Source organism: Genypterus blacodes, unplaced genomic scaffold, assembly GCF_046128005.1.
Source record: "Genypterus blacodes isolate CSIRO-AG114 ecotype Tasmania unplaced genomic scaffold, CSIRO-AGI_Gbla_v1 ptg000070l_1, whole genome shotgun sequence".
Taxonomy (NCBI): Eukaryota; Metazoa; Chordata; class Actinopteri; order Ophidiiformes; family Ophidiidae; genus Genypterus; species Genypterus blacodes.
The window spans coordinates 1,392,036-1,409,103 of record NW_027466880.1 but is presented as its reverse complement, the minus strand read 5'-3'; the positions used below and the strand labels follow the sequence as shown (position 1 = coordinate 1,409,103).

Sequence of the window (17,068 nt, the reverse complement as noted above, 5' to 3'; positions counted from 1 at the left end):
TCATTAAAACTACTGTGGTGTGCAGCTCATCGTCTCCTCATTTGTCATTTGTCATCTAACCTCATATTCAAAAACACAATGGACTATTTTACTTCACCCATCAACTCCATCAATACTATAGAGATTTCAATCAGTGAGCCACAAGTCTGAACGTCGTCGTGCACACTGAGACTGATGATGAGCTTATGTGTGAGAAGGACAAAGCCACAGCCATTACATCACACACAGCCCAGCACAGAGAGATTAAAGGGATTAATCCAAATTAAGGTCAGTCACACCCCTTCAGTACAGAACTGTCACATATTTACTATTTAACATCCAGATCCACCGGATAAAAGACATTTATGCTTTGTGGCATGTAGAGAGGCTCTGACATATTACACACAACATGCATCAGTTACAAGAAGACATTTATACTTTATTATGACATGTTTTCATTTAGTTTCCTACAGTTTATATACACACACACACACACACTAACTCTAACAGACACACATTTTAAAGCAGTGGCAGTCAGTGTTTCCATATTGAGCCCCATTTAGAATCAATTGCTGACTGCTTGAAATGGAGGCAGGAAATACAACATTGACAGAACATAGGCAATGTGCTGAATCCGTCCGAATCCTCGTTATGTCTGCGTTACTTCCAGTGCCGTGCTGACGGGCGGAGGGATCAAACCAGCAGCTACCAGTCTTCTTTCACTCGTCAGAAAGTTGAAGGTTGCACATGCGTTTGGCTTGAAAAGAGCAGAGAGGAACACAAAGACAGACAGGTGGAAATTAGAGCGGCCTGGTCGATCAGAAGGTCAGAAGGTTGTTCAGTCTTGATTTAGGTCAGAGCTATCGTGCTGCTGTCTGACTTTATGTTTCCATCCAATTAGGTTTAGACAAATTTGAAGTTACTGAAAATGCTTGATGGATCAGCAAATCTTGGAGCAATTTTTCTAAAATGCAAAGAAAAACTTCATATTTGTTAGATAAATGAAATGTGGTGAAACTGAAGAAAGACAATAAATAAAAAATGTAAACACAGGAAACATGGATCAGTGGACCAACGCCAAACACCAGCAGAATGCCGACATTTACCGGGAACTTACGGCCGCTATGTTGAGCAAAGGATACAACAAACGGACTCTTTTAAGGCAGAAATGGACGCAGCATTACTTGGCAGAAAAGCTATTGTCTTGTTTCATCTCTGTCTTCCAATGCTAACGCGGATAACTCACGGGCACTCCAACAAATATAGTTCAATCACTGTTTCATGGTGTTTCCAGAGTTTTACTTGCTTGTGCACGGCTGATAGAGTTGTGTAAATTTAATTTCCTTTTATAATGTTTTCAATATTCAACACCTGGATGGAAACAAAGCTACTTACTGTGTCTTGAACTTCCACAGCGATGCCTTTACTCTTGAGAAGTGCCAAGACCGCAGGATTAAGTCGCTCTACCCGAGCACCTGTGCCCAGCACAAGAATCTCTACAAAGACAACAAACACACATGAAGAAATGCTTTGTTTTCCAAAACACAAACATGTTTAGTTAACCGACCTATTCGTGGTTCAAGCAGGTGAAAGAGTGAGATGCTCTCTTCTGTGATGTCTTTAAAACTGCCAACCTGTACAGCAACAAAGAGATGTGATTGACAGATGAAGACCTGTGAAGAGGAACAGAGAAAGTAAGAAATTCCTTTTCCTTCAACTCACTTTCCACTGCAGGATAGCAGGGGGCAGCACAGCACACGGCCCAAACACTCTGTTCTCATCTATGGTGAATCCTCTGCTGCTGTAGCTGTGGATCATGGGGCCGTCGCCCGGCTCCCTCTTTAAGAGCGACACTGTGGTCCGCTGGTAGAGCTCATCATCACTGGGACCCAGTCTGTGAGCACGAGACAGAAACGGGCTGGAAGGAAAGAGTGGGAGACTTTGTTGCAATTAGGACGGTATTAAGTTTATATGGCTGATTACTTTAGTACAAAATTTTCTATCACACTGAAGAGATTGTTTGTGGCCTGAGGACTAAATGCATAAAGACGTCTCTGTAAATCGATGCAAATTTAACACGAGCCAGGCTGCACTGCAGAGAATAAGCCATATGGCAGAGTTTTGATGCCAAAGATCTGGAGCCAAGCTGCTGAAACAGCTGACAGTCCAGGACGTTTGGCCTGATTCAGCACAAAACTGGTTGTCAATAAAAGAATCACATTTCTGCTTGTCAGGGTAAATGTGATCATGTTTCCCCAAACTTTATTCATAATATTACAAAAGCCTAAGCACATCCAGCAGGACTGAGCCTTCGTTCACAGAATGTATCAATTATAGTGACTTTGACTTTAAGGTTCACATAACTACATCCTCTTGACACTTTGACAAGGACTTCAGTGTCGTCCAAGAAAAGCCCAGAAACATAGTCAGCCACAGGTCAAACTTCATCTTTAATGGCTCCGACGCTTTCAATGACGCGGGCATCATACCTGGAGAACGCGGGCGCAGCTCTGGAGGCGAAGGGGAAACCCTGCGTGGCTCTCTGGAGGAGGAATCGGACACACACCGCACTCGCCATGTTGACAGGTCAGTCGTGTGCAGGACGGAAGGATTTGTGTGTGACACCGGTCGCTCGCTTCCGGTGTTGTGTAAGGCAAAATCGAACGAACCAGATGTCAGCCTTAAACCTTTTTTGTTTTGTCATTGTGATAGAATCATGTCTCTGTGCGTTTTGTACACCACAGTAATTGAATAATGAACATAATTGGTACAATTTGACGGTGAGCTTGGCTTGTTATAAGGCAAACAACAAAGAATATACGTAAAATCACGGCTGCTACGTGATGCTGATGAATACACATTAACCAACATAAATTCAAATGAAACATAATCAAATGTTAAGCTGGAGTATGTATTATGTTAAATTATGCATATCATCAGTGGATTAACTATATGCTTCGAGTGAATAAAAAATAATGAAAAGTGCACAAAACTATAAACCAATGCTCTCTGTTATCGATTGAGCAGCCTGGTGGGCGTGTTGCGTGAGCAGCAGCGCCCCCTGTGGTGTATGTGACAGGTCAGATGATCGGGCTGCATTGTAAATAGACGGCAGTGAGCCACCATGGCCATGCCTTCGTAGAGCCATTTAAACAGCCTCCCCCTCCTCCTCCTCCTCCTCCTACTCAGCAGATCTTTCATCTGTCACACTCGCTTTCTTCACACTGCGGCTCTCTCGCTGTTTTGTTTGGATCGAAGTGTACCGAAGCATGTACCGGTCTCTGTACGCCTTCCGATCCTCCGAGGCCAACTCGCTGCACTTCGCGGCCGGAGAGAGCTTCCTAATCCTGGAGAGGAGTAACAGACACTGGTGGCTCGGCTCCCGCTGCAGCTCGGGGGAAACCGGCTTCATCCCCGCTTCCTACATCGAGAAAATACAGGTAAAACACCGCTGACAGACGTGGTCTTTTCAGTTTTATTCAACGAAAGGAAGTGGTGGGCATGTCGGCTGATTTGATGGACGCGTAGAGGCATCTGCAGTGCAGGCCACAGTGAAGCTAGCAGATGATCACTGTGAGGCACAAACGCATGCAAATCGGTGTTTACTGCAAAGCTGCGGTTTGCTGTGAGATCAGTGTTGCGTGTTGCTGTGTACGAAAGGCAACTGTCTGCTCTCATTGAAATCACATTCACATGCAATCATACAAGCTGTACACACACGTTCTTTATGTAACAGATGTAAATATAGAAAGCACCGTAGTCATTGGACTAATGCAGTATACTCATGTTTCTATTACAGACAGACTGTACAGAGCTGTGTGGATGTTTATCCATGTATGTGTATCTAAGTATGTATTTAATAACTACTAGATATAGTTGTATGTATGTTTATTCATGTGTGTATGTATTTAATAACCACTGTTTATCTAACTGCGTTATACACAATGGCCATGTGTTGCTTCGCTTCACTTGGCCTGTAAACATGATGCTGTTATGGTTTTCTGCACTGCCGCTGCTCACTGTGACAGAGCTGAGCCGTAGGAGGCAGGATCGAATACAAGAGAATACAGGACAGGACAGGATAGCATATGATAAGGTACAGGATAGAAGAGGACAGGATACAGGATAGGATAGGACTTAGGATAGGAGGGGACAAGATAGGATATAATAAGGGACAGGACACAGGATATGATAGGACAGGTCAGGCTGAAGGATATAAGAAGAGGATACTTTTCATTCAACCTTCTACTTTTTATAGTTTACCACTACAGTTTCACCTATGTTTTTCTCATCGTCACACACCCTTGTGTTTTCTGTAGTGTTCAGGCGGCTTCTCTAAATCCAGACTAAAGGTGAACTAGTCACAGCATGTATTTTCTAAACTCCCAGACCGACTGACGGGCTGTGTTGGAATGCTCTGCCTCCTGTTGTTAATGTCAGTGGTTTTTGGAGGTTTATTAAGCCTGAGAGTGTGAGGCTCTGCTGAGTGTGTGCCACTAAAAGGTTGTTGTTGTTGTTAGATAACTGTCCTAGTTTGTCCCTGCCTGAAGCCCCCCCGTGTCCCTAAGCAACAAATGTGCTCCAGTTTTGCTTAAAGGTGAATAATTAAGCATGCTACCACATTAATCAATATTTCATGTTTATCTCCATCTCTACCCCCTCTGTCTTCGCTCAGGCTCCAGAGCAGGATGAGGTCTTGCAGTCTATCGACAGAGCAATCGAAGGCATCCACAATGTGGCCTTAAAGAACGGAGGCAAATTCAACCTGGAACAGCGGGACGTCTTACAGTGAGTGCAGACATTTTACGCATTAAGAACTTCACTGATAATGGCTGTGCTGCATTGTAAATAATGAATCCTTCTGTTGTAGAAAGTTGATCCATCACAGAAAGGAGACCCTCGCACGGCGAGGTTCACCTTCCCCCAGTATCAAACAAGGCCTTCCGTCTTCTAGCAGTGAAATATCTCTCAGTCAAACCCCTCCACCACCCAATGGCCTTAATCGAGAGTATGGACGGCAGGCGAGTGTGCCGTTATCAGGAAGTCTGGATAATATGCAAGGACAGCAAGGATTTTATCAGGTAACAGTTTTGTACACAAACCTTCACACTGTGCACCAAAGCCACCCAAACGTGGTCAGTTTCACTTCTTCTTCCCTCTTTCAGGTGCCTCCTCAGCCGCGGCGTTCGGCTCCAGTCACCCCGCCACCCCCTGAGAAACAGAGAAGCATCCGCCGTCCAGGTTAGATCATTTATATCTTTATTTCTAAACCATCACAACATCACACACAGCGTCGCAGCACTGCAGTGTTTTGCCTGCTGCGTTTTGCTGTGTCTACCTGCTGCAGCTCCATAACAAACACACTCTATTCTTAGTCAGTTATTCCGGTTCACTCTCTCCTCTGTAACTGGAGCTCTGCCCTCTCTCTCTCTCTCTCTCTCTCTCTCTCTCTCTCTCTCTCTCTCTCACACCCTCCCTTCTCCTGATCCCCTCTGCAGAGCCGGAGATTCCCTCCCGGGTGTCCTCTCTCCCGCCGTCCCCTGCCCCCTCCCTCTCCATCAGCACCGCCTCCTTAGACTCTGGCTCCTCCCACTCACCGGTCTCCTCCGACGTCAGCCTGCCAAGCGTTTCAAGCACCCCTCCTCCCCCCGTGCCATCTAGAGTGAAGCCCTCCGCGCCTCCTCCAGACACCCCGCCGTCCGAGTCCCCGCCTCAGCCGCCGCCGGCGAGGAAGAGCCCCGCCCCTCAGCCTCCCCAGCCCACTCTCCCCACCCTTCCTGTACTGTCCATAACCGAGGACCCACCCGAGACCGAATGGCCCGTCGCCCCTCCGTCTGTCGCCGAAGGCAGCCCGACCCCTGGCAGCCCGACCACCCCCGAGCCAGTTCCCATGACGACCGGGGCCGAGCTGATCGAGCTGGTGCGGAAGAACACGGGGTTGAGTTACGAGCTTTCCCGGGTGGCTGTGGCGGTGGTGGTGGGTCACCTGCAGACCACCTTACCTCAGGCCTCCTCTGCTCTGGAGCAAGTTCTCCTCTCGCTGGTGGAGAGCAAGGTCAGGTTTTATTTAGTTCATCGTGTGTTGTGGTTTAAAGTTACACCTCCTCCTGCATTTTAGAAGATATTTCCCACAGTGCTTCGCAACGCAGGGGACAGCACTTTTTATTTGCTTTTCTTGCTGTTTTTGATATTCAAGCCTTGTGTTGCCAAACAGGGGTCGAATAAAACTGCCGTACTCAGCAAAAACACATCAAAACACAAGGCTGCCATCATGAGTTTGTGAGGTGACATGTTCGGACAAGCAGTGTGTTTTACTGAAAAGCTACTTTGTCTTCCCTCTGGTGTCTGTGACATAATTGATAGATAGCAGAGTTTAGTGACAAACAGCTGTCGGTGAGAACCTTTGCCACATACTAACACCATGACGCACAGCCTGAAATATTCTCTAATCCAATGAGAAGCCTTATGTTTCCTTTTGCTATTAGGCAAAATGAAATAAAGACCCAAAGATACAGACAGGAACCTTTTTTAATGCATTAAACATGAATTATTAGTGTAACTATAGTTTCTGCTGACACATTCAGCAGACGAGCTTCCTCCTTACTTGTATTTCTGGTTGCAGCTGAGGTGTGTCCTGACGTCTCATTGTGCTCGCAGGTTCGGAGCGCGGCGCTGCCACAGGGGCAGGTGTGTCACGACGAACAGCGGCTGGAAGTGATCTTCGGCGATCTCGCCCGCCACAGGGACGACTCCCAGCAGCGTAGTTGGGCTCTTCACGAGGATCACTCTCTGATCGCCTGTTATCTAGAAGAGCTGCTGAAGATACTGGTACTAACATAAGCATTGTTACCGTGTCAAAAACACAACTCAATAACATTCCTAACTCCATATTCCATATTTATCATCATATTATTATCAACCTGTTCTCCTCGCTCAGCCTGCTGTCCTATAATTTCTTTACTTCGGATCAGGGTTTGGATTTGTAAATAAGTTGTAAGTGGAATTGATAATCTTATGAGTGCAGAACAGAATAGGACAGGAAATTATTACATGAAATGTCATTGTTAAAGAGATGTTTGTTAAGAGATGTTGATGTTTCCTCAGACTGATGCAGATCCAGAGGTGTGTAAGCGGATGTGCAAGGTCAACCACTTTGAGCCTCTGCTGTCTCTGGTCTCATACTATCAGATGGTAAGAAGTCATAACAGCTGTGGGTTCTATGGTACCACGAGTACATCTTTAACATGGTCAGTGTGCATGATAGTGATGTGGTGTGTCTTTGGCTCATTGTCGCCCATGTGACCACGCACGCAGGAGCATCGCGTGACTCTGCGGCTGCTCCTGCTGAAGGTGTTCGGGGCGATGTGCAGCCTGGACGCTGCTCTCATCTCCACCCTCCTTAACTCCATCCTCCCCATGGAGCTGGCCAGGGACCTGCAGAACGACAAACAAGGTGAAACATCTCACTTTCACCGTGTCTACAATTCTGTTTCCTTCTTTTTCATGAATAATCCACATTTTTTCATTCATTTATCCGTCTTTCTCTCCTCAGAGCACCAGAAGATGTGTTACACAGCCTTGGTACTTACAATGATCTTCTCCATGGGTGAACAGGTGCCATATCATCACTATGGTACGAGCTGACTTCCTGATATTACGCAATAAGCAATGGCTCGATGTGTTTAGAAGGTTTACGTGCCTAGTGCGTGTTGAAGTGACGACATCATCCCGACCCTGTCTGCTTTCAGAACACTTGAATGCTGAGTTTGTTCAGTTTTTGTTGGGCGTTGTGGAGGACGGCCTGCCCTCTGACCCCAGCGAGCAGCTGCCCGACCTCTATCTCAACCTTCTGCTGGGATTTAATCTGCACCTCACGGGTAAGTGCAGCCTTCAAATGTAGTTTTAGGAGCTTTTATTCTTGTTATTATTATTTATTTTGTGATGCACGTCTGCTGTGTCTCGTGTTTATCTCCCAGCTCCCAGCAGCAATGTGATCATGCAGGAACTGAGGAAGCAAAATGTCAAGAATCTATCAGAGAAAGTGCTGCTGCTTCTCAACAGAGGCGGTAAAAAATGATTGTTTATCATATTCCTTTTTTTCAAGCTTTCTCTTTCTCTAAGGAGTCATGTCATGGTTCCCTCTCTGCTCCTCCCTCTGTAGATGACCCTGTGTGTATGTTCAAACACACCCCACCCGCTCCGCACTCAATCCTCAAGTTTCTGCAGGACGTCCTCGCCAGCCCAGAGACCGCTGACATCTTCTACAGTACCGACATGATGGTGATGATCGACATCGCCGTGCGACAAATATCTGACCTGTCACCCGGAGACAAGGTGAGAGACCCGAACATACAAGCACCACCACCACTCTCACTTCATCTTCAGCCTCACGTGACCCCTCACTTTCCTCTCCTCTCCCTCCCGCTCACGTGTTGAAGCTGCGGATGGAGTACCTCTCCCTCATGCACTCCATTATGCGCTCGACGGATTACTTGGAGCACCGGCACCGCCTGTCCGACCTGCAGGGGGCGCTGCAGAGCATTCTCAGGGAGGAGGACGACCCGGGGGAGGAAGAAGGGAGCGCTACGGCCAAACAGATGGATAAGCTAATTGTACAGGAGATCTACAAGGAGTTCCCGCAGATCGGAGAGAACAAGGACTAACAGAACAAGTGCTGTGTTCCCACGCTGTAGTCTGCTCCCATCCACTGCAGGGAGGAGAGAGAGAGGGGCTGGCAGAGAGAGAGAGAGGAGAGAGTCGTTGCCAGTGTTCTCTTGGAAGTGTAGTCCAGGTCTACATCTTGTGATCCTGACGTTTTCTCTCCTTAACTGATTTATCTGATGAGAGAGTGTGAGGAGTTCCTGTTCGGTGAAGGTAAATTGTGATGGGAGATTAAACTTGGCCAAAACAGAAGCCAACTTACCCTACATCTGATCTCGTATGCAGCAGGTACTCATATCTGATGTGAAGATTTAACTGCAACCGCTGTGCTTCATCCTAATCTTTAACCAAAATAATGAACCGTAACCAAATTAATTATCAGAGCAAATGTGAAGTTCATGTTAGGAATATGAGTGCCACAGCTCCTCAACGTGCTTCCCTGTTAGTGGGACCAAACTACTGTGTGTCACTGAGAGAGAGAGAGAGACAGAGAGAGAGAGAGAGAAAGAGAGAGAGCAATCCTGCTAAAACTGGCTTCCTTACAGCACTCATCCCTTCATGCATTATGAGTAAAGTCACAGAGAACTGTTGTCGTGATAAAAGCTCATACTGACACTATAAGCTCAGTAACTAAGCTGCTACATATGGAATCTCCCTCCTCCTCCTGCGGCGCCGTCTCCATCTGACTCTTGTGTCGTAGTGTTATTCTCACAAGCTAACGTGGGTTGTTCCAACAAGATTTAACCTTAAACCTGGATTTGTTTATGTTTTATTTTGAAATTTCAAGTTATGGCAAAACCAGATTTCATTTCAAACCTTCCTCCTTCAGTCCCCGTCTAAAATTTGATGAAATCGGCCCTGTTGCTGCAAACCTAAACTCAGAATGATGTTCCTGTTATGATGGCGTTCCTCAGGGTAGAATAAGGGAAAGATAATATTTCCCTAGCTTCTAACCCATGAAGCCTGAGCAGTCTGTCAGATCAAGCACCCTGTCACTGTATGAGGCTTCACCCTAATGACGGATCTTCATCTTTCTTCGACGACATCGTCCGTAGCCCCCGGCAACATATAATCCGCATTTTTCTTTCATCCTACATGATTTAAGCTGATTTGTGTGTGTTTGCTCTTTAACCTCCAGCAGGCATTTTAAATTAAATAAATTTTGGTTGAACCCTTTTAATCTAAATTCTGATAAACTACGATAAACCCTAATTTTAGGTTTAAGTAATCCTTGTTGGGTCAGCCCACCCTAACATGATGATTCTGTACTGTCATATGCAAAATTCCTAAAACACCAGAAGTCATTAACTGTTGGACGGATGTGTGTGTCTGTTGGACTCCTGTGTGTTTGTCCATATGCTGCACTGACACTAACTAACTTTGCTGCAATAAGGCTTTATACAGACTTATAATGGTGTTGTAAAATAGTCAGACTTGGCTGATGCAAAATGTGGCTTTCTTGAGGGGAAACATTTTCCACTTATTTCCTGATATCATGCTTTATTTTTTCATTTTTGGTCATCGGCTGACGCTCCTACCTGTAAATCATGCATCAATTGTCTCTTTGTAGTGTGACACTTTAACACCAAAATGTATTTTCCCTTGTTTACCCCCCATAATCTAGTGATTGATGGTGACACTATCCTCCACTTTAACTGTTTTTAGAAGGCAGATACTCGCCAAATGTGATGCCAGTTTTAGTCCCTCACCATTGTATCATTCATACATATGTGTCATTGTTGTTTGTTTACAGTGTTTGTGAAAGAGATAAATGTTTCCTTTTCAGCATGAGCATTGTCTGAAAAACTTACTTTGGTCCCCTTAAGCTGCAGCTATGTTATAATGAACTAATAAATCTATATTTTAACAATGGATGTGGTTGGAATGGTTGGTGAGAGTATATTTTGTTAGTTTCCAACATAATAAAAAATGACATGAGAGATAAACAAACAAATAAATCATGAAAGACAACAAAAGATGCCTCAGTGTTCATTTGTATCAACCAAAGCTTTGGCTGTTATTCACGTGTTCTAGAGTTCAGACAATGGTGACCCACCAACAAAATCTTACTACTATAACTGGAGAGTGCGTGTGTATGTACTGTATTTACATGTACTGTATGTATGTCAACACAAAAAGAAGAACATTGTTTAGGGCATTTGCATTTTTCTTTCATTTTTTATTTGCATCAACAAATTATAGAAGAGGAAAACATGAATAATGCCACAGTTGTTAATGGACTGTACTTGTATAGCGCTTTCCTCCACAGCACTTTACAATGACATCACCCTCACCCATTCATACACTGATGGCAGGGGAAAACTAGGAGGAACAGTTAGGGGTTCAGTGTCTTGCTCAACAACACTTGGACTGCAATTGGCCTTGTAACCTTCTGATCCATAAAAGGGGGGCGCGAAAGAAAAAGTTTGAGAACCACTGCTCTAGTGAATGCTTAAATGTAAGTTCCTATATTTAGCAGCAGTGTTGGGGACTAGGGAATTGCATATAATTAAACTAGTAGTTTCACTACATTTTCAAGCACATCAACATCATTAATATTTGCATTGTAATTCAAGTAGTTAAAATAACTTTCATTTTTGTGTAATTAACCACTGAAACCATTTCAGGCAAGTGGAAAGGAATGACATTTAAGGGGAGGCAGCAGATGGGGTGTCAGTGTGTCGGCTATACCACAGCTTCAGATCTGGCTGCAGTTTAAAATTTGTGAAAAATGGTGCAATCCAGGCCAGATTCCTTTGGTCCTGCACAGGGATCTTGGTTATCTCATAGAATAATTAGTTTGTTGCATAGAAGAAGCTATACAAAAGATAACTTACAACAGAGCAAGACCAATAAATAGATGTAGCTTTACTCACAGAGGCGACTGGCAGGCTGGTGTTTATAGCAGGGGTTCTTGCAGAGGATGGAGCAGGGCTGGTGGTCCTCACAGAGGCCATGGAAGGGATCCTCACAGAGGATGGAGAAGGACTGGAGATCCTCCTAGCCATTAAATTGGCACACCAAAGTGTGTTTAAGTCATCTGAAAGGAGACAAAAGATAATTTAATGCAACAAATACGCAATTCATAGAAAACTCACATTATTATAGATGTCATTATTAAATAGTTCACTTTAACAGTGTGGAGGCCATTGACCCCCCAAAGAGGTTCCACAGGCCTGTATGGGGCATTTCTCAATCTGAAACAATCAGAATCAGCATTTGGCCATGGAGTCACTCAGTGTTAAGTCCTTCATCTGACTGATATTATCTGCACCATCGTATTGCCCATTTCTCATCAAATAACCTGCATACTATTGACTATAATAAGTAACAAGTACTTATTTTGATACTTGACCTTGTGATAGAGATCATGCCTCTTCCACTGCTTTGGGGCTGGTGCTCTTAGTGTTTAGTGCTCATCTATAGATAACATGGGAATAGCAATAGTTACACGTATGTATTGTAGTAGTGCGTAGTTAAGGGTGCAGTAATACAATACTGAGGCAAACTACACTGATAACATGCTTTATTGCAATCAGATACAGTAATGGAATGAATATATCTACAGCCATTAACAGCTGTCATCCTAACCTCGGCCTCAGGTGGACTTTTACATTAAATTAAGAGTCCAGTAAACAAACCCATGACAGCTCTTGTCAACAAATAAACAGTGAATGTGAACAAGCCTATAACAACACACTGTGACACTGCAGCATATAAACACACTGAATGTAACGATACCAATATCAAATCATAATATGTTACGTAGTATAATCATGATGGCTTTTATAGCAACTGTAAGATTAATGTCGATTAGCGGAGACGATCTTTTCACAACTACTTATTTCAATTCTAGTGAATACTAGTTAGTAGGACGACAAAATCAAAAATATGTCATCGTTACTTACTTTGATGCGTTTTGTTGTAGTTCTTTAACTTGAAGCATACCGTTATATCCCTGTTCCGCAGCGAAAAGCAGCGCCTTATCATTCCGCGGCCGCGATTGGACGACGGCCAATGTCATCCCGCGGCGTGATTGGCTACTGACACGTGGGCAATGCGTACACCGCGGTCTGATTGGCCTACGTCCCTATCTGACGCTGGACGCTGAGAGCTCACGTCCCTAAGCCAGGTGGCTGCAGTGTAGGCCTCCACCCACTACATGACGCCATACACACTCCTGACTGTCCTTGAAGAGACTGAGCTCACGCGAACAGCCGGCATGTGGCTACTTCCGGGTCAGTGGATGTAAACAGTAGGACGTTCCGCTTCGGGATTAGAAAACATGACTAAACTGGAGCTGCTAAATGTGTTTCTGAACGACAGGCTGACCGCGGCCGCCGACGACATTTTCCGCGCTGTTAAAGACGCGGTGGCGGAGTACCAAAGCGAAATCCTGCGCTCCAAGGAGGAGAACGAGCGCCTCAAACGGCTCCTTAATGTGGCCGTCCAGCGCCTCTTGCTGCTGCAGCCAGGTACACACACACTCCAATAGCTCATTATTTACTGGCTGTCTGTCCTATGTGGGCCTTGTGCTCTTGTTTTGTTGATAAAACATCACGCCAACGTGTATTTAGAAATATGACTTTCATATCTAAGTCACGGGAGAGGAAGTGTTCTAGCTAGCGCTCCGGTGTATGGGATGAACCAGTGGCCATGTTAACTAGTGACTTTAGCCCGAACCTGTTGGTGGATGGTTTTGGCCACAGCTGATTTTGAACATTTACTTTGCAACACTTTCATTGTTGCCCCCGAGTTGAATTTCAGCAACTACAATGTTCGCAATTCTGTATACGAACATGTCCCTATGTACTCTTTATTTTCAGCGTTATAGTTAATTAATGTTATGTATGTATAAGAATACATAACACAATTTAGCAACGTATACACGTGACATCATCGTTGTAATTCTGCTAGTTTAGGTGCCATCACTCTGACATCATTGTTGTTATTGTGGTTAGTTAGATGCGTCACCTGGATAGTTTGTTGGCAGTATCGTTTATTTGAAAGCGACATAGATTTGTAGACATTAGACTTTGTAGTTTTTCAGTGTTTTCAAATGAAACAATGTTACGGAATGTTATCTGGTCCCACGCGTGACAAGAAGTGGCACATCAAAATTGAAGACGCAGACAATATCAATCAAACTGTACTTACTTGTGAAGCCAATATCAGTGTGATTGATACATGATATTAGGAATGTACAATTAAAAACACGATTTCTACAATTTCATAAAAACAGATGTATCTATTTTCTTCCTTTTTGGAATCTTCTTCATTCTGCACTCTGCTCGTATGTTGTGCTTGTAAAGGAGGATTAGACATAGAGAATGCCCTACATTATACATTTTTCATAAATGATCAAAAATATCCCTTTGTAATTTTAATGTGTTCAAAAAATAAGTGAGCATTCATGGCAAGATTTGCAAAATTAATGTTCTTTTCCGTGTCTCCTGTGCCTATACATAACCACATGCAGTTAACATGGCCACTAATAAATGACATCGCCACCCTGTCTCTCAATGCAGTTCCTTGTAACTGTATAAATAAATGAAAGCTGGACGCACCAAACAAAATGTACAAACCACAGCCCACAATTGTTGATAAAAGTGCTTTAAAGTGAGATAGCTCATTCTTAGTGTGTAGAATATCTCAAGTGTGCCCAATAAATAATGAATGTGTCTGAGGATGAGCAGATCAACTCCAGCACCTATTCTAAAGGTAGAGTACTGCATGTTTGCTTGGTTAGTTGAACCAGCGTGACTGTCATGTCTGTGATCTTTCAGAGCCTCATTCCGTCCAGCTCCAAGAAGATGATCATCCCTGTGATCCTGAGTGGACAGCCAGTGTGGAGCTGCTGCCACAAATAAAAGAAGAACCAAACTCGATTAACATTTTAACGGATCCGGAAGAAGGAGAGGATTCATTGGAAGAAAACTGTAGACGATCGGAGCTCACGCAGAGGTCACATCCTCCGCCGACCCAGACTGTGAGTAACAGAGAAGGTGTTTCCCCACCTCCACTTACATCCCAGGAGATCAAGACGGAGAGTGAAGGAGAAGAGGATAGGAATCACCAGCCGAGCAACAGCCTAGCGTCCTCACTAAGTGTTGATTCAAAGCACAGGGCAGCTCAGAGGGATTTTCACGCCAGCACAACTCAAAGCGAGAGGATTCAGCAAGGATCAGAGGGACAAGAAGCAAAAGTATCAATCCGCTCAGACGTAAAGCAAAGTTCTCTCTTACTACAGAGTATGAGGCTGCCTCCTCCTCGCTCCTCTCACTCGGGCCAGAACATTCAGAAGTGGCACAGCTGTAAAGAGTGCGGCAAGGCCTTCAGTTTCGCCTGTCAGCTGGAGGTCCACATGCGGTGGCACACCAAGGAGAAGCCGTACAGCTGCGCAGTGTGCAAGAAGAGCTTCACCACAGTCAGCATGCTGAAGAGGCATCACCGAATCCACACCGGCGAGAAGCCGTTCCGCTGTCACGTGTGCGGGAAATGCTTCAACCAGTCGGCTCACCTCAACACGCACTTCAGGCTCCACACCAGAGAGCGAGCCTGCTGGAGTCGAGCCATGCACTCCAAGTGAATCAGGCCCAGAAAAGCTGGACCAACACGAGAAAGCAACCGTGACTCTCTGTAAAAGTGTCTCAGCGTTTGAACTTGTCAGCTTTCAGGTGGTGTCCAGTGATAATGTCCCATTGTGTGTCTTATTTGTTGTGCAATAAACTTTGATGTGTACTTTTTTTTTTTGAATGGTCGTTTGTTGTTGTTGTTGTTTTGCAAAAAAGAGGAAAGTTCTGTTTTGTCTCTTAGGTATTAATGTACTCAGCAGTTCTGTTCCAGTAGGGTGATTCAGTGCTTGCTTACACACCTGAAATGTGTTTCATGATAGTGGACTGGATTGTAGTTGCTCACAGTGACTTACATAATGTGGTTAAGCTGCACACTACACATCTTAAGCTGTGTCTCTGCATCCTCAGACCTCTGCAGTATAACTAGTGAGTACAATGTGCCACTTGGAAGGCCAATTATCTAATTATCATAGATATAGAAGTGACAAATGTCTTTATTATCTTGAAATTGCAATGCCATGTTATTCATTATATGAATAGTGTTTTGGTTTGTTCACAGTTGCTCATGTTTTCTTTATTTTTAAGACTCAAACCCAATACTTTTGCCCCAAAGTCAATACAAATGAAAACTAAATGAAATTGGATTGGGGCAGATGTTTGTGCCAGTCAGTACAGAATGTGACTTGAGTAAAACATCTTTCAGCATTGGTAATTGTACAAAAGATGATAGTTGAATTTAATCGAATTGAGTTGATTAATATGCTCTGATTCTTTTAGGATAACCTAGTGATCCCATCGAGTTCATCCAGTCATGATTGATGGACGGTACGCTTCCTCATCTCCTCCATTGCTGTACAGCGCCGCCCAGTGGACAATCATACCCAGATGCCATATTTGTCTCCTAATTCTGCTGATTTAAACAATTATTTATCCCAAAATAGCCTCAAATAACATTGCCAAAGAAAATCAAGAATAACTCAACTCTTTATCTCAATGGATGGCCCCGGATTCAAAACTGAAACTTTTCTACACCCCTCTGGCAGTAGCTGCATTGGAATTAGTTGGAAATATAACAAAGCAAATCCATTTCTGCAGGGTTTTTTGTAAGGAGAGGACCCCATGTAGCCATATGGGGGTTCCAGTCTTCATAACAAAGTTTTCTGAAATATATCAGAATATCAGTTCTTTATGTCTGCATGGCCCAATTAGCACCAAGTGAGCCCCCCCCCCCCCCCCCAAATCCATATTATAGTTGATGTGAAGTAACATTTTGATTATCCAGTCAGCCTCTGGTCAGCAGCTGAGTCAACATGAGCTGACTTCATTTTTATATTTGTCAGGATGCTGCAATAATTTCACAATTCACAAAACATAACCTATATATATGTGTGCGTGTGTGTGTGTGTGAGGGAAAAGACGTCCTCTACATCAACCATTTTTCGGTGAGCTCAAGCCAGCACAGCAAAAAATATCCAGAAACTGCAAAACTAAACCGATCATGTGTGAATCAGCTCACAATGCAGACGACAGCAGCATAATCACCTCACAGTACTCAAACACTGATCCTTGCTGTGGTTTAGACGATTTTAGATTTTATTTTGAGATATCTGACCATTCACTTTCCAGATGTTTAGATTCTTATGATTTGGACGCCTCAGCTTAAAGAACATTGGGCTTTAGGCAACAAATCCTGAAACAGCCACTCAAATATAAGATCCAGTGGATGGGGGAAAAGGCTACCAATGCTGTTGATGCAGCCATGGCAACAAACTGCCAAAACGATTCATTATGATGAGAAAAAATTTACAAAAATTCAACAAACCTGAGGATTATGAGTGTTTTAAACTCATCAG

The 17,068-nt window shown here is 44.1% G+C and overlaps 3 protein-coding genes and 1 long non-coding RNA gene across 4 annotated transcripts; 2 read left to right on the top strand and 2 right to left on the bottom strand.

The window, feature by feature from the left end:
- Window positions 1-406: 406 nt before the first annotated feature.
- Window positions 407-2,595, bottom strand: ndufaf3 (NADH:ubiquinone oxidoreductase complex assembly factor). The gene is made up of 5 exons (XM_076156760.1): window positions 2,469-2,595; window positions 1,702-1,897; window positions 1,547-1,613; window positions 1,375-1,475; window positions 407-736 (listed from the first exon to the last, which is right to left on the bottom strand). The coding sequence occupies exons 1-5, from the start codon at window positions 2,555-2,557 to the stop codon at window positions 629-631; spliced, it is 561 nt and encodes a 186-aa protein (XP_076012875.1). The 5' UTR covers window positions 2,558-2,595; the 3' UTR covers window positions 407-628.
- A 213-nt stretch (window positions 2,596-2,808) lies between these two features.
- nckipsd (NCK interacting protein with SH3 domain) lies at window positions 2,809-9,015 on the top strand. The gene is made up of 13 exons (XM_076156759.1): window positions 2,809-3,419; window positions 4,655-4,767; window positions 4,850-5,060; window positions 5,145-5,220; window positions 5,478-6,034; window positions 6,637-6,807; window positions 7,084-7,170; window positions 7,294-7,432; window positions 7,532-7,612; window positions 7,728-7,856; window positions 7,956-8,045; window positions 8,141-8,313; window positions 8,418-9,015. The coding sequence occupies exons 1-13, from the start codon at window positions 3,249-3,251 to the stop codon at window positions 8,640-8,642; spliced, it is 2,223 nt and encodes a 740-aa protein (XP_076012874.1). The 5' UTR covers window positions 2,809-3,248; the 3' UTR covers window positions 8,643-9,015.
- A 2,519-nt stretch (window positions 9,016-11,534) lies between these two features.
- Window positions 11,535-12,605, bottom strand: LOC143005167 (uncharacterized). Its single transcript, XR_012964013.1, has 3 exons — window positions 12,549-12,605; window positions 11,771-12,060; window positions 11,535-11,680 (listed from the first exon to the last, which is right to left on the bottom strand). It is a non-coding gene; the product is annotated as an uncharacterized LOC143005167 (long non-coding RNA).
- A 275-nt stretch (window positions 12,606-12,880) lies between these two features.
- LOC143005174 (uncharacterized) lies at window positions 12,881-15,392 on the top strand. The gene is made up of 2 exons (XM_076156405.1): window positions 12,881-13,115; window positions 14,427-15,392. The coding sequence occupies exons 1-2, from the start codon at window positions 12,926-12,928 to the stop codon at window positions 15,227-15,229; spliced, it is 993 nt and encodes a 330-aa protein (XP_076012520.1). The 5' UTR covers window positions 12,881-12,925; the 3' UTR covers window positions 15,230-15,392.
- The last annotated feature ends 1,676 nt before the right edge of the window (window positions 15,393-17,068 follow it).